This window comes from Sturnus vulgaris, chromosome 1, assembly GCF_052056855.1.
Source record: "Sturnus vulgaris isolate bStuVul1 chromosome 1, bStuVul1.hap1, whole genome shotgun sequence".
Taxonomy (NCBI): Eukaryota; Metazoa; Chordata; class Aves; order Passeriformes; family Sturnidae; genus Sturnus; species Sturnus vulgaris.
The window spans coordinates 106,184,343-106,211,530 of NC_142243.1; the positions used below are offsets into that span (position 1 = coordinate 106,184,343).

General features: G+C 36.8%; 1 protein-coding gene across 9 annotated transcripts in view; it reads right to left on the minus strand.

The window, feature by feature from the left end:
* The window catches only part of PTPRM (protein tyrosine phosphatase receptor type M), a 439,008-nt gene that overhangs the window by 137,888 nt on the left and 273,932 nt on the right, over positions 1-27,188 (minus strand). For 5 of the 9 annotated variants that reach the window (XM_014871229.2, XM_014871224.2, XM_088173300.1 and 2 more), the window contains 2 exons: positions 13,679-13,811; positions 6,724-6,753 (listed from right to left, as the gene is read on the minus strand). In XM_014871229.2, the coding sequence (XP_014726715.1) occupies positions 6,724-6,753; positions 13,679-13,811 (163 nt within the window). The remainder of the gene's footprint in view (positions 1-6,723; positions 6,754-13,678; positions 13,812-27,188) is intronic. The other 4 variants (XM_014871230.2, XM_014871225.2, XM_088173298.1 and 1 more) reach the window with 1 other exon arrangement.

Here is a 27,188-nt window from a genome sequence, read left to right on the forward strand (position 1 = left end):
TATATTTCAGGTGAAATCTCCCATGGGATTCAGAGACAGAAAACAGATTTCAGATAACAAGCTCAACAAAAAAAATATCACTCAGTAGAAGCTATCACAATACTAACACCTGACTACAACACCTCAGTGCCCTGTGCTGGCAGCACTCAATAGACATGAACATCTTGCTACAGCTGTTCTTATCTGTACCACAGAAATGACTAAGCCTGTGGCTTACTGGAGCTACAAAGTCTTAGGGTTAGTTTCACTGTATGATTTCTTCTACCCATTTTTCTTTCAGCATTTTTCTTCTGCTTGTCCTCATTGAGACCAGGAGAAATACAATGCATATTTCACCTTATACCCTGTAGTCCCATCTTTTGCAGACATATTCTGTCAATCAATTGAATATTTCATAATGCCATTTTGAAAACTAACACTTCCATCTATTAAAAAAATACAGGCCAACATAAATTACGAAGTGAGTTTTGGTCTTAATATGTAGCATGAATTCTCTACTTTCTGTTAACACATTTATAGTCACATAAAGTGTAATGGCAGGTTCGGCTTTTAGAGAAACTAAGTTTCCAGCACCATTACTCCCTTGTAAAATAAATACTAATATTAAAATATGAAACTCACCTTCCTATTTGTGTATTTAAAATGGAAGTATTTAAATTCATTTTTGAGCTATTTGTATATACAGAATAGCAATTTCAGAGTAAAAACCACACAAATAGTACCTTTTTTTCCTGAGGGAAAAGTCTGAAACAAAGTGAATGAAAATGACTCACCTAATACTGTCTTTGAAAGTATAATTCAACAATGATGGTTGATAATGGCAAAATCTCAGTGCCTAAAATGACTGCTGTTGACAGCAAGCATTTGATTTGGGAATCAAATTTTTAAGAAAGATAAAACCCAATGTCAATAGGCTAACTGAAAATTTATTAAATGCACGGTTTTATAGAGAAGACAGGCCACCCTGGTAACAGTACCTCAACAAGAGTCACATGGGATGGCAACACAAATACTCAAACACAATGGTAACTTCTTAAATACATATAGCTGCCACTATCATCTCTTTCTCTCCCAAATATATGTATTTTTTCTCAGTGTTATATATAATAAACACAGGCTTTCAGGCTTATCCTACAAGACTATCTGTATTCTACAATTTCTAAAAGCAATCTCAGTATTCAATTCAAATCCCATATATTAGTTTAGAAAACAACAAAAGGTTTTAATAGCAAGGAAAGAACAAAGAGGTCTCTAGGCTGCATAAGTATTTATTTTTTCTACAGTTATATTGTTTCCCTCACTAAATGCCTGGTACCTTCACCAAACAAATAGTGTCCCCTCTAAGGACAGAAAAATGTCCAAACCTCAGCTCATCTGCAAATTTATTGCTTGACTCTAATGGAGCACAGACAGTAATTTGTGTTGTGGTTTAGGAATGGCATTCTCCAATTTAGTGTTCCCACTGAAACCACTCCAAATCAAAGAGACACTCCTTCATTCCCAGCTCCTCTCCTCACCACAGGAGAGCAGAACTGGAGGCACAGAAGGTAAAGGTTGAGATAAGAACAATATACTGGAAACAGCAATTGCTGGAAACAGCAATGAGATAAGAAAACCAACAGTAACAGCAACAATACTAATGACAGAGGGTACAAGAAAGAGGAAACAGAGACATGACCTTGAAAACACCAGCCACTCCCTCACACACTTCAAAAAGAGCTAATAAAATTTAAATAAATAATTACTTACTCCTGGTCAGTGTTTTAAGGATTATTTACAATATTTTCTACAATGAAATGAGAATGTAAGCCTCGGCTATAAAGCAATACAATCAGATCCAAAGGAATCAGAAGATAAAAGAAATCAGTATAAGAAATAATGACTTTAGATAGATTTAAAAAAATTATGTCATGTATTTTACTTAAAAATAAAATCCCAATTCTGACCCTGCTTGCTATCTGTGCATAAAAGCTAGATATTGCGTATCTGTACACAAAGCATACAGCACATAGCACAAAAATGTGTTTTTTAGTAATGGTGATTTAGTAGAACACCCTTCTTCTTTATTTTGGACACTAAATATTATCTGAAGATTTCAGTACGTCAGCATTGTAGACTTTACAACACGCATCCTGGGACATCCCCGTATCATTTAAGTCTAGCTTACAAGATAGTGACAGAAATCCACGGTTATTTTTGGTTACAGGATTCCATGATGCAAGCCTATGTAACTCGGCATATTTAAAGGTGCAGAAGAGATCACAGGTGCAGTCTAACAGATCAAACAGTTCAAACACATTAGTGTTTTTCTGTTCAATTCTCTCCTCCACCTATACAAACATGATCTTGTTCTGGTTCCAGGGTTAGCTGCAGTTGAGAAAACAAGACTGTTTCTAATCACTTTCACTACTTTTGAATGACTACAGAAGTTTTAAATGTGAAGATTGCATATTCTCTGGAATTATCCATAAATCATTGTTAAGAGTTTTGACACTATTGATTTTTTGGTAATGTTATTACTTTAATTGTTAGGGTCATTTTGTAAATCTACTAACTTTGTGCTTTCTGCCCCAAGTACTAGGTCAATGGCAGTGGGACTGGGCAATGAGCTAGAAATTAAGTCTCTATACAGAGAAACAGAAGCCAACACTGAGTATCTGCTAGTGAAGCAAGAGAACTAAACTGAGAACAGGCTGCCAGACTCCTGAGCTCAAGTTAGATACACAAGAAAAGCACATTTCCACTGGGCTCCGAACTATCAAATTCTTGTGAAAAGTAGGATATGTTTTCATGCACATTCATATGAAAAAGCTCAGTGTTTACAGAATTAGTTTTATTGCAGGAGGAATTTTGTTCCCTGTGTCGTACATCAAGTACCAGCCAATAGAGCCTCTAGTCCTGTGCAGTCTACTATTATATTAATAGATTATATTATCTAAATATTTTATATTATATATTAATAATTATATAATTATATATGAATAATTATATATTAAGAACTATATTAATATTTTTATATAGTATTAGGCTTTGGGATTGAGATTTCCATACAGATGATGCACCTGTGATGCACTCCTGTTCTAGGGCACCTAACTAGATGATTAGTGCTGGGACACACAATAGCAGATCCCACACTATTAAGATCTTAACATGATTAGCATTGTATAAGAATATTGGGTAGTAATTGTCTCCTATTTCCCTACTTCACCTTTCACAAGCTGAAATGACTTGTGAAAAGGCACAGAAATATAATAACATTATGCACCTAACTGCTGTGCAGCACTGTTGTTGCATAAGTACTAATTTCAATAATAATCATAACATACTATTTTGATATCAAGCTCAAACTGAGGAACAGCATCAAAAGCTGCCTTCACAACTTTGCATTTTAATTTGGTATACATCCTACTCATTGCAATATAATGAAATATTTTATGGAAAGGAACTCATAAAAGCTACAATCTGTAACTATCTGCCTAAGAATCTGGGGTAAATTGAATTGACCAAACTATCAAGCAACAGTGTCTGGAGTAAATTGTGATGGTCCAAGCTCTCAACTTGTTTTTCTGATGCTTTAATTTTCATGAAATGTAGTTGTTAGCTCCTGACAAATGATTAATGAGCTCCAAGGGCAGAATCTTTATAAAAATTAAATACAAAAAATAAAAATACAAAAAGCTAATGGTCAGCACAGTGGTGCTCATTGTCACCTCAGCAACAGGCTTGCCTAGTCCATTTAACCATAATTACACAACAAAATACTAATGCACTTTTCCTTCTTCAGCCCAAGGCACAGGGGTTTTTGCCCATCAGAAAATGTGTCAGGAACAAGCAGTCGTGCCAGGGCCACCTGCCTTGCTGAGAACATCACTCACTGCTGGTGTAACTAATGACACCATCTCCATTCTTCTTTTTCCCTACCTGAAATAACTGCCAAGTCAAAAGACCTGCTGCAGAAATAATGAGCACTATGAAATTTGCTCTAATCTTAAGAACAAAAGAACTTATAGAGGACTGACCATGTCCAGACAAAAAAAAAACAAACCCAAAAACCAAAAAAACCCAAACAAACAAAACAAAACAAAAAAAGTCTTCTGACAGGTGAAAGGTAAGAAATGCACCAGATGTCAGGAATGGCAGAGTGGGAGGAAAGACTGGCAGAGGTACTTAGGCCCATTAAAAAGAATTCTCAATAGCAGTACTCAACTCTTTTTTCTGTAATATCTATTGACTGGCTAACTAGTAAACACAAGATAAAATAGAAATAATTCTCTGCCAAATATGCACAGCTGTAGGTCCACCTCTGATGATTCATCAGCAGCTCTAGGCATCTGCCAATTTTTTCTTTTTAAATTTTAATTTAGGATGGATCTAGAAGTGGCAGAGATTGCAGTCTGCTAGGGAAAAGGAGCCCACAGCACACAAGCAAAGCAGCACACAAGACAATAGTAACTATTTCAGTGCATAGATGCTCACTTGGATGTCACAGCTTGCATTTACAATGACTAATCAGTAAATTTGAATATGATACTCAGTATAGAAGTGGTAAATTAGCAATGGCAGAGTACTTGAAATTATGTTTCTCAAAATATACAACATTTTATAATCCATACCAACTTCCTAAGCTAAAAATAAAACTGTAATGAATCCTGCATTCATCTAAGATTTCTACCAATTTCAGTGAAATTGTGTGATGCGTAAACAGGTGGAGAATTTGGTCCAAAATATTTCCTCCTACTGACAGCCAACCTTGACTGCACTTTTCAGGGCTCTTACTTCTCTTCTTTTGCCAGATGGGGAACAAAACATTATGAGGTCAAAACCCCACAATTTCTTTTGGAAGAGTTAATCAACCCAAGCTACAAAGTTACTGAATTTGTATCACACTAACAAAAGATCTTTTCTTCAAGTCACTAAGAAAGTACTTTCAAGAACCCTGAGATGCCCTATTCCATCCCCTACTAACAGAATCTGTGATCGCAAAACTAGGGACAAAACCTGTTTGTAAAACCTACAGCAACCATTTAAATTCAGGCATTTTCCTCTGTCTGGGGAAAAAGAGGGAAAAAAAAGATATAATCCAATTTCTTTAAATAATGAAATAGTGTTTCATTTAATGTTCCATTTGTTTCAATTTTGTTTTTGACTTAGCCTTAAGACATGAATCATATTAAAATATAAATTTAAATATATTTACTTATTAAGGCAAGACCATGCTACACGGCTTATTGTATTATATTATTTTGACATTTTGAAGAATTACATTTAAATGGTCCCAAACTGAATTTATTTTTTTAAGGTGTACTTCATGGAAAATATGTCTTTTCATCTCAGGAACAGAAAAAAATTTTGCAATACTGTATCTGTGGAAGAGTTAATTTTTTTCTGACTTCCACTTTAATACAATGCTTTAAACAACAGTTTAAAAGAATTGCACTACACATAAAACGTCAAATAAGGTAATAAGAAATCTGAATTCCCAACCACATGAGCAATTTCCATATATTGTGACGTCTTGGAGAGTTTCAGTTATGAGGCTTAAATTTTAGTTGTTTTAATTCATTTGAAGAATGGTTCTGTTTGGTTTCTTGAAGACCAAGTTTTCAAGACACAAAACATTTAATAATTTTTCCATAAATTCTATAAATGAATGTTTGATGATTTTTCAAAATATAAAGTAAAAAAGTATGTATTTAGAAAGTTTGAAGAGCAACTGGAAAGAACATCATAAACTTCATATTGCATTTAAATAAAAACATTACTGAAATGTGTTCCTTTCAAGAGTGTGCTACCACCGTATGTACTTAAAAACTGGTACTAAAATTTATCTTACGCAAGTAACACCCCAACTTCTGTAACTATGAAAAAATATCTCATAGGTTCCCATAACTTTTAAATCTGAGGTCTAAAGAAAACAGATAACTACTGGATAGCTGACTTTGCTGCTGGCCAACAGGATTATACAAGATTAAATATATCCCATTTTGCAACTAAGCAAGACCCTTAGTACTTAGGTCATCTATTATGTACTCCTTGTACCTGGAAAGCAAGTAAAAGTGAATAACCTCAGAAAGGAATTTTCTAAATTCACAGAAGAACCCTTCTCATTCATCACCTGCTGACAACAGGGAATGAAGCGAGGCTTTGGGTAAATAAAGCAGCATATAACGGTATTACTATTTGTATCGGAACAAAAAATTTGTTACTTACTGAAATTACGCTTCATCCTGCCCTCATTTTTTAGTGCTCTCTCCTTTGAAATTTACTCCAGAAATGGTAACTTATGATGTTCATGCATGATCAATTATTCATAAAAATGTAATAATATGTACGCAGCAACAAATGAAAATGCTTGTACATGTCTAACTAATGCTGTAACTTCAACAGTACAAATGAGAAAGAAACTACTAAATAAATTCTAAAAATAGTTATTTAGGCATGAAAATTTCTCATTGACATGGTAGTGATATTTATACCTACTACTTCTCAATTAAGAAAATTCTTTACATAATGTTATTCAAAGGACCCTAACGCACAGTATTAGACATAAGAAACTCTTATAAAGCAAAATATTTCATTACATTATTGACCATGTTGCTTTTTTCTTCGTGTAACTTTTACAAAGTATGTTTTTATAAAGGAACTTCCAGTATTAGCATTCACTACTTAGTCATGGAACAACATGGCAGAAAGTGTGTCTCTGATGACAAAGAAGTTACTTACAGGTAGTAAGTGTAGGAGTGATAGCTTCTTCTGCCATGATGGTGGAAGGATTAGGCAGTGGTGGAAAAGATGAAATGGAAGGAAAGAAAAGTCAAATATTAATGTATGAAAAATCAAGATGAAACTGAGACCTGAACTGGTGATACAAATGAAAGGTAGCAAGAATGTATATCTGGGCATATCATGCAATGTTTCTGAAATAGACAGGTAACATATCCAATCTCTGTAACACTTTGAGCAATACAATATATAATGCATCTCCAACTGTTAAATCAAACCACCTTTAGGTACACCTACCTTAATGTTAGGTATTTAATGTCTGTTCATATCTGCATACACTACACACACAAATATTCCCAATTAAAGTGCTAAACCACTTCTGATTACACCTCAGATGCATTAGGAATAGGGATACAGAAATTCTAACATGGTGTTAAAAGCTTAACAATAAAGAATTTCAGACTATGCTTTAAGTAGCTTCTCTCTCTGTCATAGCACTGCAGAATCTTAGCCAATCCCTCTTTTTTTACTTAAAGCAGTCAGTTCTGCCTTTGAAAGGACTTGTTTAGAGAGTGGGACCATCAATGGCCACAGCTCTTTCAATATTTCAGCTTTTAAATAATCTTTTAAATTCAGAAGGAAAAGATACTTACTGTCATGCAAATAAAAAGTCAGTCCTCGTGGGCTAAAATTATATTAGTGGTATTCCCCCATGTGGCAGACATTAAAATGAGAACTGATCCTGTATCCATGTTATTCCTGCCCACGTGAATGCCACAAAAACCAACTTGGGAGACCTAACACCAGCACCCTGACAAATATGGGCTCAGTCAGCCTTGCAGTACCTCTTGCCCAGCCAGACAATCCACCTAGACATGCTCTGTGCCAGCATAAAATATAGATGCCCTCCAGCTATGCTCTTCTGCTTTACATCCTTCTCTCCTTCCCTCCCTTCCCTCTCTCCCTCCCTCTCTCCCTCCCTCCCTCCCACTACAAGCAGGACTGCAAACCCCCAGAAAGGGCAAGTTCCAACCCAAATGAATTCCATGTATTGACTGCAATTAAAAGAAGGCTGGAGATCTTAAAGCATCTCTGAGCATAATGTCAACTAGCATTCACATGTTGGTAAGATGAAAGACTGAAAAGAACTATGTAGGCATTTGTAATTTTTACAGCACATGCATACAGTCCTTTGACTACAGAGGAAACATGTAAACAGGCCTTGCAAAGGACTATAACTAATGTTAACTTGCCTCTGGCTACATGCTTCAGGCATCCCTTTGAAAACTAGGCTTTCATCAAATTTTCTCTCTCATCTTCTTTGTGTGAAGATGCCGTTAGAAATATTTCCCAGTTTTTATTCCTATTTTTCGGATGCAAACAGTATTGTTCAAACACAAGAGGCTACATACTGCATATTTAATCACATGGCACATGTGGAAAATATATACCTGCTGAAGTTGAGTTTTAAAAGATATCTAAGAATAGAGTAAGGGGCAAGCTGCAAAACAGTTGTAAGCCTCTTTGCATTCCATAGGGAGCATGGGATCAGGTCTTATCAAAGCACTTACCTGCACTTTAAGCAAGTAGTTGTTTCCTAGTTCAGTCATAATTATATTTCCCTCTACCTTTCTTTTCAGAATTACTCATTCTCTCACATTGATTTAGAATCTCATGACACTGCCAACCCTGTTTCTTGCCATATGTTGCCACGAGAGAGATTTAATATAATTAGTACAAATGTTCTCATATTTCTAGAAGATGTATAATAATCTGAGAAACAACAATAAATATAATTAATCAGTGAAGCACTGCTGGTACTTATATGCAGAATTCTGACAAATATGTTATAGAGATAAATTATTCCTTATGAAAAAAATGCTGAAAATCCAGGAACTTTATTGTGCGCAAATGTCCCATTAAGAATTGTGTAACATGAGAAAAACTGGAAGTCTCAAGCTCCAGCTATTTTTATATTGCAACAGTTGTGAGATTTTCCACATAAAAGTCATTGAAAAAGAGCAAAAGGTTTTGACTCTCAAAGAATACCACACACTGAAAGAAACAGGTAAAAAGAATACATTAAAATCCTGCAGAAATTTCTATACTTGCAAGTTTTATACAAGCATTTCAGGCCACATGCTAAAGCACCATTCAGAACTGAACGGATTTAGCTTTTTAAAGAAATATGGTCAAGCTCCATTTTTCCTCCTACATAATGAATACAAACTAAAGTTTCTGTCTATGTATGAGAAGTCTTGTGTTAAAAAGACTGATGGAAAGATTTTGGCCAACTTAAGATAAATTTACTTATAAGGATGGCACTTCAGTCGCTTCCTGGTAGCAAGGTTATTTTATGTCAATAAACTGTTTCTGCATACAGTGACACTTTTAACTCCTTTAGGACTGAAGACATTAATTAATTTCATGAATACCAATTGTAGAATAAGGTCCCACTATAAAATTTACCAAAACCAGCACAGGAGGCTGGCTGCAGAAGGATTGACCTGTCAGAATGGAAACTTTTGGAACTGTGTCATTACCTCAGTGTTTTCTTTCATAATCTCTCTTTTGTAGTTGGCCTACAGGGAAAAGTAAGGTTCAGGGAGAGGAGGCTGGAATTTTCCTTCAGCCTTATTATCTTCAATTTCTATCCTAAGTGTTTGAAATTGTTGGCAAAGGTATATGTATAACTGAACAGCCTGATTTGCTATCAGGGAATGGGAACAATGCATTCCCAGCCCAGCTCCACTGAGTGCAAAACCCCTCCTTATCCACTGCCAAGAACCAAGGTCTCTGACTTAAACAGATGCCACAATTACATACATTGGAAACTCATGGAAGGCTCAGGCACAGAGACAGCTGAAAACAGAAAATAAAAACAGGCAAAACAAAATAGCCTTTTTATGATCAGAAAAACTCCACTCTACAACTGAATTAGAAGCCAGTGAAATAAAATTTTAATAACTGCTTCCTTACTGCACTCCCAATGCAGCAACAAAATGGCAGCCCCAATGGAAAGAGCTGACCCAAAGACATAGAAAGGGTTTTTAAGCAAATGTTGGACCATTAACTTAACAACTATGCAAAATTTTAAAATTTAACTTAAATAGAATATAAAGTAAAAAAAAAAAAACAAAAAGTAAAGAAGAAAATAAAGCAGTAAGGGTCTAATTTATATAAGTGTTGGTTTAATTGCTATTGCTTTTCCAAAGGCTGTAGCAACAGTACTCTCATTTTCACTGCTTCACTTTAAGTTGACCAAAAGATGAAGTTACTTGGTGCATTCTTTATTTTTAATGTTTTTGATAACATCCTATGCAAGTACATCAAAGACTGGACCTTGCTCAAGACTTATCATTCAGGATCAGGTTCAAAATCCGCTTTATTGTGGATCAATTTTGTGGAAACACGTGTATTGTTTTCATCTTTGTGTTAATTCTTATGTAGAGATACAGAACATATCTGAGGAGAAGAAAACCTATTGGCACTATTCTAACTTCACAGAATCACCTCATTGAGGCCACCATACTGGTGTTAGGAGTAGCTTGCAGGTTCCTAGACTACATTACACAACACCTTTATGCAGGAATGCTAATGGATAAAGAAAAGATAGAACAGAATGCATAAAGAACTATGAACAACCAAGCAGAGAGATAAAGTGAAAAGCACCAACATTCTTCCCCTACCCCATGTGCCAAGTTTACAAATTTGATTTACTTCAGTCAAAAGCTGAGTGTCCATACAGAAAATGCTTCAGCATCTATGATGTTTCTACCCTCACTAGTGACTATAAACCATGGACTGAATTGCTAGGCCACCTAATCTCTCTGGTTTATGATATCACTACTTCAGAAGACCATTACACAGTGTAATTAATAATTCTGCTTAATGACTATTAATATTTGCAGAACTTCTTTACATACTGCTTTGATAATGGGCATATCCAAAGCATGTCTGTACTGCATTGAAAACCCTCTCTGAATGTTGGTCTTCTCTACTAGGCTACTGAATTAAGAGTTCTAGAGACTGATCTTTGAAAATCTGTGGTACCTGGCACCAACCAAGCAAAGAACGATTGTTGAGTGAAATGAGGTGGCTATTTAAGGAATGTGCTGGACAAAGTCATGGTTATCCCATGAGTGAAACTGCTTTCCAAATCTCTTGACAATGGAAATAAATGGTTTGATATTAAGTTAATTAAGCTCTGACAAGCCCCAGAGACAGAATCAGTGTCATCTATTGGTGCGATCTGGAGATCAAGTACATTAGACTCTTTTCTGTGGAAGAATGAATAACACATAGTATTTGCTTTGGGATATGCCTTGGGATAGTGGAATGTGAATGGGATTTTGCTGTAGCCTACTCCAAACAAGATCAGTTTCAAAGCACATAGACTCAGTGCAGTAAAAACCACCACTGTAGCCCAGAGATTCTGCACATAATAGGGCAGAGAACAAAGTAGTTCTCAGGGGAAAGGTGCCACTGAATTACAAGGTGCTATTTTATTTTCCATTCAGATCTTTACACCAGTAAAGCTCCTGATAAAGTAAACGAAATAAAATGATCAAGTACAGAAGTCAAATGGCACACTAGCTTGGTAAGATTGTTTCCCAAAGTAAGCACCTAAAATATTGCAGAAGTGCAAAACCACTACAGTCACACTAAGCTTGAGGCATGATTTATACATTTTCTTCAAATGCATAATGTATACACAGTAACCAAACCCAGGTGAAACCATAGAGGCCCTCAGCAGCCTAGTGAATTAATACACCAATAACAATCTATTGAATAATTGGTTCATTTTCTGCTTAAGTCACAAGTGTAATTGTATTCAAGATCTTCTATGCTACAGCAGATGCTTTAGAGGCTTGGGACACAATATACCCATCTCCTGAAACTCTCATTAAAGCCTAGTCACATCCTGTTACACAAATGAACCATTCTTACTTTTTAATATTCGCTTCAACTCATTTCAGTTTGTTTTGTTCAAGGCTGCAGCATCATTCTGGGACATGTTTAAGTTACTGGTATCATTCTTTTTGTACCACACAATGAAATTGTGGGCATTTGGCAACAGAGTTCCTGGACTTGTATTTTCAATTGTTCCATCTCTGTCACTAGCAGATTTATTCCAAAACCCAAGGAAGCTCACATAATGCACTTTTTCTTTAACAACAGAATTACTATGAATAATAATTACTCCGCTGTGGTAGACAGAAGGAATCAAGTATACTTCTGCATTAATGCAAACACTTAGGATCTGAGCCCTCCTGCCTCTAATAATTAGATTATCAAAGATTTTTTCTCTAGAGAATAAAGCAGGAGCTGGCATAGCATCCATTTAGCCAGAGACCTGGACACCTTATTCACTTTGAAACTATTTGGATAATTTTGCAATGCTCTCCCTTCAAGATTAAGAATAACTTGTCTCCCCTGGGTGAATACATTCTACCCTTGGCAGAAACACTTAAGGAGAGGCTCAGAACTGAACGGAGAAAATGATGAATGCTGGTCAGGAATTGTGTGAAGAACAATTGGCCAGAAAATCCAAGAAGCCTTCCTCCCTGCATGCCAAGTGCTGCGTCTGGCCCTAGGGAGGAGTTTGGGAGTTCAACTGTTAAAATTGAAGGTATGAATGATGCAAGAAATCGGAAGTGGGAAGAAAAAAGTACTGCAAAGTCAGAACAGATTTCAACCCTGCTACATCGTACTTTATTGAGCAGACTTGGTTACTGGGTCAATTCCATTGCCCCAGTCAGATTCACCCTGGGGCTTAAGTCTCAGTCTCTTCTGTATGGCAGCTTTTGAGTGCTTTACATACCTCTTGTCATGACCTAGCCCCCAGCTCTGGCCACAGCTCGCCTTTCTCTCCACAGAGCCCTTCTAACTCATGGCCCTGCTTCTGTCCTCAAGGAGAGTGAAAAGCAGCTACTTCTGTTGCCTGCCCTGAGGCACTGTCAGACAGCTGCCTCCTTTGCTGTGCACCTCCACTGCTCAAATTCTGGAAAAAATTCAGGCAGCTCAGGGGTTTGGACTACCTCAGACCTGCCAAACTAGTTAACATACAATTAAACCACACAGGGTTGGAATGAGCCAAATCAGGCCAGGATTGCTCTCAAAGGAAAAAAAGGGATAATTCAAGAGGAATAGCAAGGAGGACAGGGGTTATGGGACACAGTAAGGAGACTGTGGCAGAAGTGGAAGGAGAATTTGTCACTCAGCCCCTTTACACAGCACTCGCACATTCCCAACCCCACCTTTCACAGCTGCAAATCTCACATTGCTCATTACAGAAACTAAAACCTTAATTCTATTTCCTAATTAATTTCTCCCAATCTAGACTAAGCTTCTAAGATCATATGGGTTTCTTTTCTTATCTGTGCCACCTCCCTAGCTGTATTTTTCCCGTTACTATTTTACCTCTTACAGTGTTGAGAAAGGCAAACAGTTTTAAAAGCCTTACACTTCTAACAATGTAGCGGTTTCCAAATGACATTCAAAGCAAAACAATCTCAATGCATGAGTGTGTTGAACCAGAATTCGGAAGCATTCAGCACCATTGTAACATTTTCCTTTGTTTTCAGGGAATGAAGTTTATGCAGAACAATACAGACGTCATTCTTAGCACAAATTACCTTAGCTCTAGCTCCTGTTTCAAGGCTTTCTTTTATATGCAAAAATGAAACTACATCTAGCTTCCAGCTGATCTGTTGAATAGGGTGAAGACTCACACAGGACAAGATACTCTCCTATTATAGAGTCCATCATGCAGTACTGATGTAAGAAGTGCTAGAATCATTAACCTCAGGTTGTTATATATAAAACAAAGACACAAACATTAATTCTCTGTGGGTACGAAGGTGGCTGGATAGTTTTACCAATATCAAACTGAGTACTGCCGTAGGAGATGGAATATGAATATGGACATAGAAAACATCCACTGATTGCTCACCTCTTCTTCATTACCAGCACGACCCCCAAAAATATAATGACGAAGAGCAAGATGCCTGCAATGACTCCAGCAATTTTAACCGTGTGGTCTGTCTGCTTCTCAGGCTCTGGGTCTGGTTTCCGAGTGGCAGCCCCTATGGAATCGATAAAAGAAAAAGAGGAATGAGAAAAAGATTAAAGGTGTTATTCTTTTGATGTTTATACACTTAACCTAATAATGTCATTATTCTTATCCAGAGCCAACAGATATCAATGTTTGGTCTTTTAAGAAAAAATCCTACTTTCATATGCATTGTTTGGAGTATAATTCTTTATATTGTTCTAAGACATTCTGCAAGACCACAATATAGGTGGGATACCACTGCCAGCCCTGACCCTTTATAGGAGCCTCTTCACAGATTCACAAATTTCTATATTTTTTATTATCTGTGCTGGCTCCCTTTTCTTTCTTCCATTTAGAAACTTGCTAACAACACAATAACTATACTAAGCCTTTATTCAAATTTGATTTGCTGGAACATTTTCCTCAATTATTTTTCATAAATGAAGCTGTAATTCCATAACATATTAGCTTAAACACCTGGAAAAGTGAGATAAGCTCATTTACCATGCATTTTACCCACAATTGTTTTTTTACACAATAGGCTTTTTTTTTTTTGCCTTTGGAAATCTAAATCTAGGTCACATCTGGTAGGAAAAAAGACTCCTTCTAAGCAATTTATTCACAAAGTGGGAAGCAGCTGATGATCACACCACTGGCACCTACATTTAATATCTGTTTAAATGAGATAACCAGTGCCTTACAGCAGCTACTGTCTTAGCTCCTCCAGCTTCTCCATTTAAAAAAAATAACATCGTTTGTACTGTTTACTGTATAATGTGATGGAACGTCAAATCCATGTCTGATGAAATATCCATTTTCCCTACTAAATGAGTTCAGGATGAAAAATGTTAAGGAAGCAACATTCAATTCACTAAGCTGATTTCATTTTTTTGTGGACTTCCATTTTTTTAAAAAAACCAAAATGTGTCAGCATTCATAATTTCAGGCACCATACCATAAAGGGGACACAGGTATTCATGGGTCACTTTCCTGCTATAGCTTTTTGGGGAGGGGAGAAGGAAGAGTAAAGCCTAAGTGAAGTGTAATATTTTAAAACACATTCTTGTATCACTAATTTGGATTCAGAGAGGATTCTGACAGCATTAACTATATTTTGTTTCTTCACTTTTTCTGGAAAGGAAACAATTAATGAACAATTTACACGAAGAGCTATTTTCTGAAAAATAGAATGAACGCATTTCCAATGTTTCTTCTCAATTTTAACCAGGATATTCTAAGATGAAGACTACTTTTGAGTGCCCACAGTTACACTTTTGGCCTACATCTTCAAAACTCCTTGCCAAGAGGAATGCCAGAAAAACCTGCCAGAAAAGGTGATAACCATTAATCAAAACATTTCTAGAGCTAACTGCAGGAACCAGGTTCTTTGGAAAATCCTGGCCAAGGTACTTGACAAGAGTGTTTAATCAGCAAAGATGATGTGCTTGCTGTCCCTGTGCCCAGTCCCATAAGAATATTAGTTTGATACAAATACACACACGCTTTTCCAAACTGATAAAATCCTTACTTTGTATGAATAAAGGATGATTCATACTTCGTATGAATAAACAGTTCTAAGTTCTATTTTTATTTTCCTGTATCATATAAAAATAATTTTTGAAAATCCTATATTGCTGTACTCTTCACAGCACTCAAAATTGCAGTAGATATTCAGAAGACATCTAGAGCATGTTCATGAAAAAAGCAACTGCTGAGCTGAACTTGGCCAACAGGAAGCAGTGAATCAAGTATGATGCAAATGGTAAGACATATGAAGGACTCAAAAGCTCTCTTTTAAATCTAAAACCCAAGCAAGACTTTTAAGTCAACAGCAAGTAGTATCTTTTCAGATGCAGCTTCTAAGACTGGTTCCTTCCACAGCCTATTCTTCATTATCTCCTTCAGGCTACCCCAGCCAGCTGGAATACTCACCAGTAATGACTTGCTAAAAACAGTTTCTGCCTTACTGTTTCGTCCCTTTTGTTAAGGCTTCCAGTGTTAGTTTTGGGAATATGAATGCTAAATAGTGAAATTAGGTAAAGGCAACCATTCACAGTACTATCCAATGTGTTCTATTCCAGTGCTGTGTCTCTCTTTAGCAGCTCATGGCCCTCTGTTCAGTGCAACCAGCTACACTCACATTATGCAGGGGAGATAATATCAAAATCGTATTCAAAGCACACATGTTTTCTGCATATGATGGAGTACAACTTCCACTAAATGCCTTCCACGACACAAAGCAACCCACCACTAATGCACAATCTCCAAAGAAAGCCTACACAGAAAGTGGCACAGAGCCTAACATGGGAACACCTGAACTCCCATATTGCATCATTTATTGATTATCCAATTAAGGAATCGTCTCAAATTGTCTATGAAAAGAATTGCAATGACAAGTTAAAAACAGAATACAGCTTCTCACAGTGACGGATTCAGCCATACTCACAACAGAAGTTGTCTTAAACTGGATGCATGATGTTTAACAAGCCTTATAAAAATCCCTACCATTGATTATTTTAAAATAATATTGGCATTCTCTCAATTCTCCTTTATTTCCATTCAGCAGCTTATTTATTTGCTGACAAAATGTTGCTCCACTATTGCTCTTAGTGGTTTCCAAAATCTATTTGGGTAAATGAAAAGAACTTGCATCTTTTTTGAACATTCCTTGAGTCTTTTAGTATCAGAAATTTGGGATTACCTTTCTGCATTTTATTTAATGCTGCTTATTCATTTAACATACCTAATTTTTTTTACAACCGGATTTTAGAAAATTGCTGTTCTAATCCGCTCTTCTTACCCTTAGTATTCTGTTTAGTTTTATTTCAACATCAGATGGACACAAATTTTTTAGGGTATTGTTCACAGTGAAACTTGTGTCCCTTTCTTTAGTGCAGTGCTTAGGTTTTAACCCTTTACAAGTCAGAAGCTATTCAAATTTACATTTTAGCATCTATCAAGACTGAAATTTGAGTTGGTACTACCTCTTCATTCAGTTTGCTTTTGTCCCACTGAAATTCTTCCCGGATCCATGTGAATTCTGCTAACTTGTACCATCAAGCATTGTAATCAAGAGCTGCTGCCCTAACCCTGACTCTTCCATGCATTTAATAAACATACCATGCATTTAATATTAAATACTGAACTGCATTAGCTATTACAAGCAGTGTCACTTTCCTTCTCCTGTGTTTCTGTTTGACAGGTAGATGTTGATCGAGTGGTATTTGCCTCTCACCCCATAATAAATTCTTAGCTGACTTTTAACCCATATCCACACAGGCAATTGCACTAGCACCATGGAGAGAAGAATGAGCTGTACCTAAGGGGAGCAAGGCAACTCAGGGCAGTAGTTCTGAAATTCATTTTGCCTCCTGATAAACTGCAATGTCCATTAGCGCATTTGGTTTTGTTTGTATGTTTTCAAGAGAGATGTGGAAAAGTACTATTGCAAGCCTAAAAAAAAAAGAGGTGCTTTGATTTAACTTTTACTCTGCTGTACTGACAGATGCTAAAAATACTTGAAATGTAATCTTTCATTACAGAAACAGTGTTACTGATACACTATTTTATCATGATGATCTGGTTTTGGTCGTTTATTTCTTTATTTTATTACTGATGTTTCAACCTCTTTGTCTGACACAGTAATTTTTAATATCCTTGATCACCCTGTAGCCTTTAGGAATATATAGCTACAAGACATATTCTGTGCCTCCAGTAAAACATCTGTATTTAATGAAAACAGGTAATTAAGTTGATGCCAACAACTGAGCTATGCCTACTGCATTTTCCTCACAATATACTTGGATTTTTTTGTTTGTTTTACTTTTAAGATTTTGATTCTACCCTTGCATACAGACGACTGACTCCAGGCCTTGCATGAAAAACCTAAATTCTGTTTTCTGAGATTGTCTGGGCTAGTGGAGCTACAAGAATCAAGGCTAAACTGACATATACACTCTGGTGCTCTAGAAAGACAATAGGTCACTAAAGAGCAGTGAGTGCAGGATAGCTCAAGGGAGCTGGTTAGAAAATGAAAGGACAAGGAGATGTTTCCTGCCAGTTTAAAAAAGATTAAGGTGCTGACTTTGGAAAGTCTTTACTTGATGAAAACAAACTAGAGTGCTTCCTGCCAGAAGTGAAAAACGGAGATACACTTAAAGAAAAACCCTAAGGTGCTGCAAAACCCAGCAAAGTATTTCCCCAGGCTTCCTGTGCTGAATACAGTGGAAGACAAGTAACATTGCTTGGTTCCATACCCTTAGATACTTACTTTTCTAGTTAATCGCAGTAACTACAATTTCCCTTTTACTGACTCATTTCCCATTTTTTGTGGCTCTCCCAGCAGTAGCATTTAAAACGTGAAATATGTTTCTTTTCCTTCACTTAGAAAGAATGGCATTCAGCTGGCCTGACTTATGACTTTTCCTCATGGAACCCATTTTGTTCCATACTTTGCAAGCTCCAGTGATAATATTTTTAAGTAGTACCCATGAAACATCCAAAGACAGCATTTCATTTCATTTTTACTTTCAGACCTATTCCATTAACTTTTTCTTAATATTGGAATCTCCTCTAAGTTTAGTCATTACTCTGCCAGTTCACGGCATCTTACTTCTTCTTCAGAAAGAGAGCTGAATTATATTCCAGTTGCTATATTCGTGTCTGCCAGAATTTGAATTCTTAAATAACTTTGTGCAGCTAAATTTCTATTTCCACACAAAGGGTTAGAAGACTGGGTAAAAAAAATTCCTCCTCTCTCTTTGAAGAATTTCTAGTTCTGCCACTTCCTTTGGTGGAAGATTTCTCTTTCCTTTCTCACTCAGAAGGCACAAGGATCATGTTATCATCAACCTCAAAACTTCGTAAAGAATAATCTCTTGCAGGTAGTGTATGGATAGAAAAGGTTGCAGCAGAACTACTTTTCACTAAAATGAAAGCTACAGTGAATCAATTATGTGGGCAAAATAATAATTCCTTTAACTCTGAGGCAAGCACTATCTTATTTTTCAAGAAAAATGAAAATGTTTCCCAGTAAAATAAATGGACCTCTACTAAATGGAATAAACTCTTTCTCCTTCTCTCTTTGTAAATAAACAAAGTTTGGACTTGTTTTTCAGTATTTCTTTCACTCAAAAAATGTACTTAGAAATGACTGATCATTTTACAGAATAGAATAACCAATAAAATAATCCTGGCTCTAAAGTCTAGGCACTGCTGGTTATACTTACAAAGACAAGTGTAGGATTTAAGCACTTACTAGTAAAAATTAGCTAAAGGTTGTTTTGTCTAAAGCAGTCTTTAAAAAAATTAAGACGTTTCTTCTTCTATTTGAGTAAAAAAAATCCCTTCCATTAATTAACTAGACCAGTTTAGTTTTATTTCTCCCATTCAAGGCTGATTGTAGTTCCTGCCTTTTGTACTTCCTTTCTTCATCTTTACACTCTCAAAGGTACTTGCTTGGTAAGACACTTGCAAGCCTTTCCAACCACATTTTATCCACAGGTGTTTCAGTGACTGATGTAATGGCTAACCTTACAAGGCTTTGAGATAGTAATACAGTTAGTTCAGATCATCCTATTTTCCAGTCAAACTTGAAACCAACTTTTGAGTTAGTAACTATCCTGTGATTTTTGTATGCAGGCAGTGAGATTCAACTATCACATCTCAGCACCTACTTTTGAGTTATTTCAGACAGGGAGTCAGGAAAGTGAAACATTATACCCCTGTGTGACAGTTGCACTATGATTAGGTGGCAGAAATCATGCAAAATGGTACAAGGCAGAAGAGAGGCAGAGAGGTATGATGCTTCCTTGGAACACTCATCACTAGGATCCTATTGTCCCTGCCACAAAGTGAGAAGACTGAAAAGATCAGAGAACTTGGCTTTAAAGACTCGGCCCACGCTCTCCAAGGACAACATGAATTACAGAGGCTACTATCATTATTACTCCCTATTATTTGTCTGATAGTAGAAGCTGGAAGCTGTAAATCAGACTGGGAGCCCCACTGTGCTAAGAACAGAGCAGGCACACAGCTAAGTAATCTCTGCCACTAAAAGCACACGAACTAGCTGAGCCAGGCTGTAATAAGCAGGTGTAGCAACCACAGGGGGAGGCAAAAAGGCAAAAACCCCTAAGAAGATGCATTTGCAATACCCAAAATCTATCCTTCCTGCTCTTTTAACTAGCTGGTATCACTCAGCATTTCTAGTTAGTACCACAGTAGAAACAGATTGTCAGGAGTGATTTGAGTGACTTACAAGTATTTTAATCTATGATATTGGTTGGGGTATTTCAAGGAAGAAAGGAACATAAAAGTTCATTAACATAAAGGTAGGAAAAGCAGAGTTGCCAAAAGTAAAGGGCTGAGATAAAAGGCAGTATGACAAAGTAAGAAAAAATGCTGGTACGTCTGTCCTGGTATGAAAACAGGTGCTTCACAGAGGTAGGTCCTTATAAATGTCAAATGACCAACAGGAAACAAAATCTTGTACCACAAACTGCAAAACATACTGCAACAGGGCAGCAGTGCAAAGATGCCCTGTTTCTTCCAGAAACGGCATTTCTCCACTCATCTAACCCATGACTGCAAAATATGGTACCCTTATTAATAAATCTGTGGCAGCAGCATTACTGATGTGATACTGATGCTAAGAGAGACAAGTCAGTCCAACACGCTTTTATTTGAGTTTCAAGTCCATTGCAGATGCCAGGATTTGAGCCTGTCTTGGAAAAGTCCCAAAACACATATAGATCTGCAGATGAAATGAATTACCACCCTGGCTCTTCTGTTGATACTGTAAGTGACTGGCATTCAGTCCTCATCTGCTAGCCAGCATGTATTCTGCTAACAAAGTCTTTGTTTTCTTACTCCTGGTAGAAGTCCAGTTAGGAGAGAGTTCTCCCTTGCCATCCTCATTGTTAGCTTTCCAATCAGTGCTCCTCGTTCTCCTTCCAAACTGCAGGTTTTTGTCCATATGGTAGAAGTTATGAGGTGTTGTTGGGCAAGGTACACTTTGTGCCAGAAGGTGGTTTTGATCAGCATTTTTTCAGTTTTCTCTCTCTAGCCCATGTCTTGAATATATTAATTTTGGAAGTGTTGCAAGAGTAAGGTCTCTTTTTACAATATTTTTCCTTTCTGTCCCTGGTTTCTCTTGGAAAGGCTCATGCTTTTTCTACATGGCAGAGACTATGTTTTCCTTCTGTTTTGCTAAGCATAGGAGTCGTTTAAGTGTTGAAATCAATGTAGTCTGATTTTCTCCCCTAGGATGTGCTTACCACTCTATTTTTTTGAAGTCTGGGAAAGAGGGCAAGCAGAACTTACATTTTAGCAGGAGAGTATCTTCTTTGCAATTTATGATCATCATCACAATACACATTGCTGGGCACAGATCCTCTTTTCCCAGAAAAAGTTTTCTGTATTTCCCTAGGACAACCATGTTGATTTGGTGTATTTTTTATTTGGTGTATTTTTAAATACAGGAAAAAACAGACTTGTTAGAAGGTCTGTGGTAAGAAGGGAGTATCAAAATAAGGCTCTGCTGTGTAACAATAGTTATGAATTATTAATTTTGTTTATTATATTCTTTAGGAAAATGTAAATATAAGTGACAAAGAACTGCATGAAAAGACATGCAAGGAACTATTTCAGTGATGAATACGACTCATTTAACTGAATATCACATGAACTGTGTCTCTCACTGGTGGATGATTCATGTTGGTGCATGTGAGTAGAAAGACTTTTTAGGTTAAACATCTGTATTTCCAGTTGTCAGGAGTAACAACACTCTTTACAAAACATGCCTAAAACAAATGAAGTTCCCAGTTTGACTTTTGATCTCATCACAATATATTTTTAACAGGATTTTAATCCAGACTATTTAGACTGGATTTTTTCTGGAGACTGTGGTTTTTTTGAAGACTTAAAACAAGCAAGCAAGTGATGATAAACAGCTCATTTCCTCTTTGAAACAAAGCCACCATCCTTTCTGCTAGCCGCCTTCTTTGCCTTTTTCTTTTAAGCAAAGAAATTTAAATAATTAAAATTCATAAAAATTTTCCTCTCTAGTGGGCATCCAAGGAGGTGGAAGCCCTCATTCGTTCTGGAAAAAAGTGAAAACCCTTGCACTTTAATAGCACTGAGATCATTAAGGGATGTTTAAAACACACTCAATAGACGTACCATAACCAGAAATTATTAACAAGTCTCAAATATACAGACACAGTGTATCTCCTTCTTGGAAATAAATAATTTACTAAGAAAAAAAATATAAAGTCTCTGGAACTTTAAGCTTTCAAATGGCCCTAAGGGGATGGACTCCCACACACTTTAGGAAGAAAAAAGAATGATTACATATTTATAAGTACTCACTATGCGTGGCCAAAGAAGCAGCCACAATGGTGCACACCACAGACCTCTAAGTCAACAAATGGAAAAGCCATGGCAGCATATCTGAAAACAGACTCTGCCACCAAAATAAACGTTTAAATCCTCCTGACTTCTCTGGAAAGATGAAACTGGGCTTCTTTACCAACTACTCTCTGACTACACAAACACAACAATGGCCAATATGATGAGACACACATTTCTAATCAAGCTTGACTGAGGAGTAATGAGAATATACTTGCATCAAATTAGCTGTATGTATGTAGGCCTCATACTGAATAAGGATGAGGAGGTCTGAGAAAAGAAGCACCAACAAGGACTGAAACTGTGGGTGTTCCAGTACTGTGAATGTAGGGCTTGTTCCCAGCTGATGCTCTGTGAAAGAGGTCTCACTTGCAGCCATTGGAAATCCAATTGCATCGTACAGCCCTGACTTCCGTGAACAAGAAGTCATAGAGGTACATAATGTATAACAAGGGTGGCCTTTAGACCAAAACATATGATTTTATGTTTCTCTACATAACCTCAAGCCAACAGTACTCAGGCTAGAAGAGTAACTGTCCCAAATTAGCTCTATGGAGATGAAAGCAAATAGTCCGGATTGATGTTGTCCATACCTAACACATTTTCTAAGCAAGTCAGCACCACTTTCAGCCATTCCTACAGAAGAAGTGGACAATTTATCATCAGTCTCACTAAGGGTATTTGACTTTCACCTATTGCTGAAGATCTCTTGTTAACTCCCATGCTTTCAACATTAGATCTCCTCCTGAAAGTATACTGAGACATGACAGAAACATCAGACAGCACTGAAAACTTATTTCAGCTGTTTTCTAGAAACAGGAAAGCTATGGATTTGAAGGCTGAAGAGGACTCTGCCCTCTTCAGGGGAGATAAAATGTGGTTTTCTAGTACTCAGCTGGTTTCTACCAAGCAGGGAAGATGTGAAATCAGATCACAATAATGTTTCTGGAACTGACCTACTCAAGGGGAAACTCAAGCTACAGAACTAGATGCTTTTGGCCTGGACAAGCACAGCTGTTTTATTTTCCATCCCTTAATGCAAGGGATCACATCCAGCATGGGAACAAAGCAACCTGAAGCTATGGGTAAGAAGTAGGAGAGTGAGATATGATTTTCTGATCTCACTGTCAGCCAAGGACTTAAGCAGAGGAACACTAATGAACAGTTCCAAATGGAAAGTCAGGGAAGGCTTGGTTACTTGCCTTTACGAGGAGGAGGGGGCAGAGGGCAATGCAGTATAGACCTCCCTCCCTGTGGGAAGTCTGAACACCCATGGATATTTTGGCCTGTGCTGCCACTGGCTCACAGATGAGGCTAACATTCCTGGTGACTTCCACTACCAACCTCCCTTCACACTGCAATCCTTATGAAGGATTCTTCAGAAATGCTTCAAAACCAATCACACTTGGAATTTACTTCTCATTATTCACTACCCACATATTTTTCTGGAAGAAAGCATAACATAATTCATTCTCCTAACAAATAAATGGAATTATACATGTAATGATGCATGAAGAATAAAAAGATATGTCTGTGATAAATTTATAAAAAGTAGGAAAAAAGACTCACAACTTTTTTCCTTTTAAAGCATTTCAGAGCCAACACTGTTTTGGGGCACGAAGGTCAGCTAGAGGAACTGAAAAGGAGAACCAGCACAACAAAGGAAATATAATTCCACAGAATTCTATATCTGTCTTTGTGCCAGTACAATGTATCAATTCTTTTGATCATATTTCAGAAATGTTTACAGTATTGCCAATTAAAAAAACCCAACAATTTAGACAGAAATAATGTCGAATGCACCAATACTCTAATACAGGGACAAGAACAGACTAGGCCTCATCTGAATAATTATCACTGATTTACATTTTGTTTTCCATTCATTTCCTTGAAGTTTTAGGGGTTAAAAGGAAATCACTTGTCCTATTTGATTAAGAATGCCTTGAACAGTAATTTTTATCATCAGCTCTTTTCATTTTTAATTATTGACACATTCACTGATAACCAGAAGCAGTCTAATTCAATTATAGCATACTGAAAAGTGCAACTATTTTCCTTCATAAAGGTTTATAGAATACTTTGTTTGCTTCTGACCCTTTAGAATTTACTATTTTCCCTCTGTTTTACTTTGTGATTCCAACATGAACTCAAAAGTTTAAACAGAACCTTAAACCCATGCAAGACACCAACTTCTGTTCACTTTTATGGAAAACTGTGATGCAACTTTCATTTGCACAGGAACTTTCTATGTACGCAAAAACTTCTTAGTGCTCAGCACTGACAAAAAAAAATCAGATGAAAGAAAGGAAATGAAAATTCAAAATTTTTGAAAAATGAAGACTTGAAAATGCTCAGATACACCTGAGTGCCTTTCTCAGAGCTCTAAAATCATTGGTTCCTGCAGTCAATCTCCCATTACTGCAGAAAGGAACATTTTCAAAATATTGTCTGAAGAAGGTGTTAAAAACTTGTCAATAACTACAGCTATGGCTTGCACAGTGCTGAACTGTTACTCCAAGCAGACAAATGTAGCTCAGATACCTATTAAGATTTGAGTTATTTCAAGGAAACTAAACTGAGTGAACTGCTGAAACATTATTTTGCCCACTTTTTGTCACTTTTGCTTCAAGTTGGCAGTATTACTCTCCTCTGTACTGCATTACTTTGTTTAACTGTAACACATTTGAATGCTTACCTATACACTAAAACAGAGGCAATCCACCTAATATGGCCTTAAACACTTGTCAAACTCTCCAGTGGTACAAACACCAGATTTGTAGATTTCAAGAACTAGAGGTTATTTTAAACACAACTGGTACCACATTTTATTTCAACTTAAAATTTAAATTGCTTAGCATTTTATGAATACAGTAAAAAACTACAGATGGGAAACACTGAAATTCACAGGTTTTTCAGTTACTACCTGTATCTCTGAATTTCTTTGTTCTCCCTTGTCTCTCCTTAATTTTTCATGGTTGTACATACAAAACATGTTCTGTTTCAAATGAAAAAATCAGAGGCTTATTTTTTTTTTTTAATAAAGAAATGAAATAACACACTATATGACAGCTATGCTCCAGAAGTTGCCTACTGGTATTTTTGCATTGCTTTAGGTTTTCTGCTTCTCTGTACATTGCTGATGTTGAAACATGTTGAAGTAGGTGTGGTACTGACCAGAACCAGTCCTAAACAGATGGTAGAGATTCCTTCAGTTTGTTAAGAATTTATCCTGGTCACTTCATCCATATATTACTTTCATGACTGGGTTTTATGCTTCCATTCTCTGTAATGAGATTAAGAAGAGCTCCCTCTCCTCCCAGCCCAACCTCAAACAGTCTCACAGCTATCCTGACATGAAGATTACACATTACTAAGAAAACAGATTATTTTTCAAGCTAGGATGAACCAAACAGACCCATCTTCAGTGGCTTACATTAAATTTGGATGGCGCTCTTTATGAAAGAGATATTAAACACTTGGAATCATATTTTTCTCTCAGGTATGTACTGGAATGCTCAAACTTCCAGACTGGTTTTGTACTTGGGGAATGTAACACAGCTCCTGGAACGACTGACTATTAATTCTGTGGCAACCAACTTTTTAAGTACTCTAGATAGAAGTAAAACTGTTTCTACACTGGAAAACATACCTAATTAGGCTACTTGCCCTTCCTAAAGGTTAGGGAAAGATTGATACTTTCTTCTAGCTCATGGGACCTTCTCCAGCTCTTCCTGTTCCAGGTCTGTAACACGCTGGCCCTGGTGATGCAGTGCCAGGACAGCTGAAGAACCCCCACGCCCTTGGTCAACCAAAAGCATCAATGGTCAGAGCAAAACTGCTGATATGACCCTCTGCAGTCTATCCTCCCTATTCTCCTACTTACACAGGGCAGTTGGAAGGGTCCCACTTCCAGAGAATGTCAAAGGAACTATTATTTGAAAACATTAAGTGGAGTACTTATGAATATATATATATATATATATATATATATATATATATATATATATATATAATGTATATATGAATAATATAATCACACTGATAACTGACTTCTAATCAGGTTGGGCTCTTTATTGTGTACAGATGGCAAAGGCTTGTATTTGTATTATGGGATATTTCACCATTCATGAAATGTTATTAGCATTCTTTTTAGGCCTTCTTTGTCTTATTGGTTAACTTTAGCTCTTCTTCAGTTGCTCTGTGGAAAATATGCTTAAAAGCATAGATGCTTTGGCTGCACTATGTTACAGAAAACCTGACATTTGACTCTGTAATGTACTAGGGGAAATAAAAGGGAGAAAAGGAAACAGCTGCTCCCATGGCACTCCTGTATCCTCTTAACATTTTCTTGTAACTATACTGTTTTATAGATGAAACTGTCACTGCAAAAATGACAAATACAACACATAAAAGAACAAAAATGGGCAATAAATCACAAGTGACACTCCAGCCCATTGAAATGCATTCAGCCAGTGCTGCAGAAAGTAGGAACATTTCCTTGTTTTGCATTCTGCCCAACTGAGCAAGAGGACCAGAATCCTTGAACAATTGGTACAACAATCATTGGGGCCAACACATAAAAACAGGCTTAGAATTTCACTTTGGGGAGTCAGATCCATTCTCATTCTGCTTTCCTTGTCATTTGACCTTGCAACAGCACTGGAATACAGCTTTGACATTACAGCACACAGGTGCTAATTCTCCCCTGGATAACTATCCACAACTCCAACTAATGCAAATGTTGTCCAGAAGTATCAAGACAAGAATAAACTTCTAAAATAGTGTATTGAGCCTGCAGACAGACATGTCTGCATGTAGGTTTGCTATTATAGACTCAACTAGGAAATTGTCTCACCTAGGAAATAGTGGGTTTTACATCGCCCAAAATAGAACTTCAAGTTGTAGCACGTCAGAATACATCTAAATCAATGTTACATGGTTCAGGATGGAGAAAACATGAATGTGAATGTCTGTCCAGCACATGTTATACCTCACATGC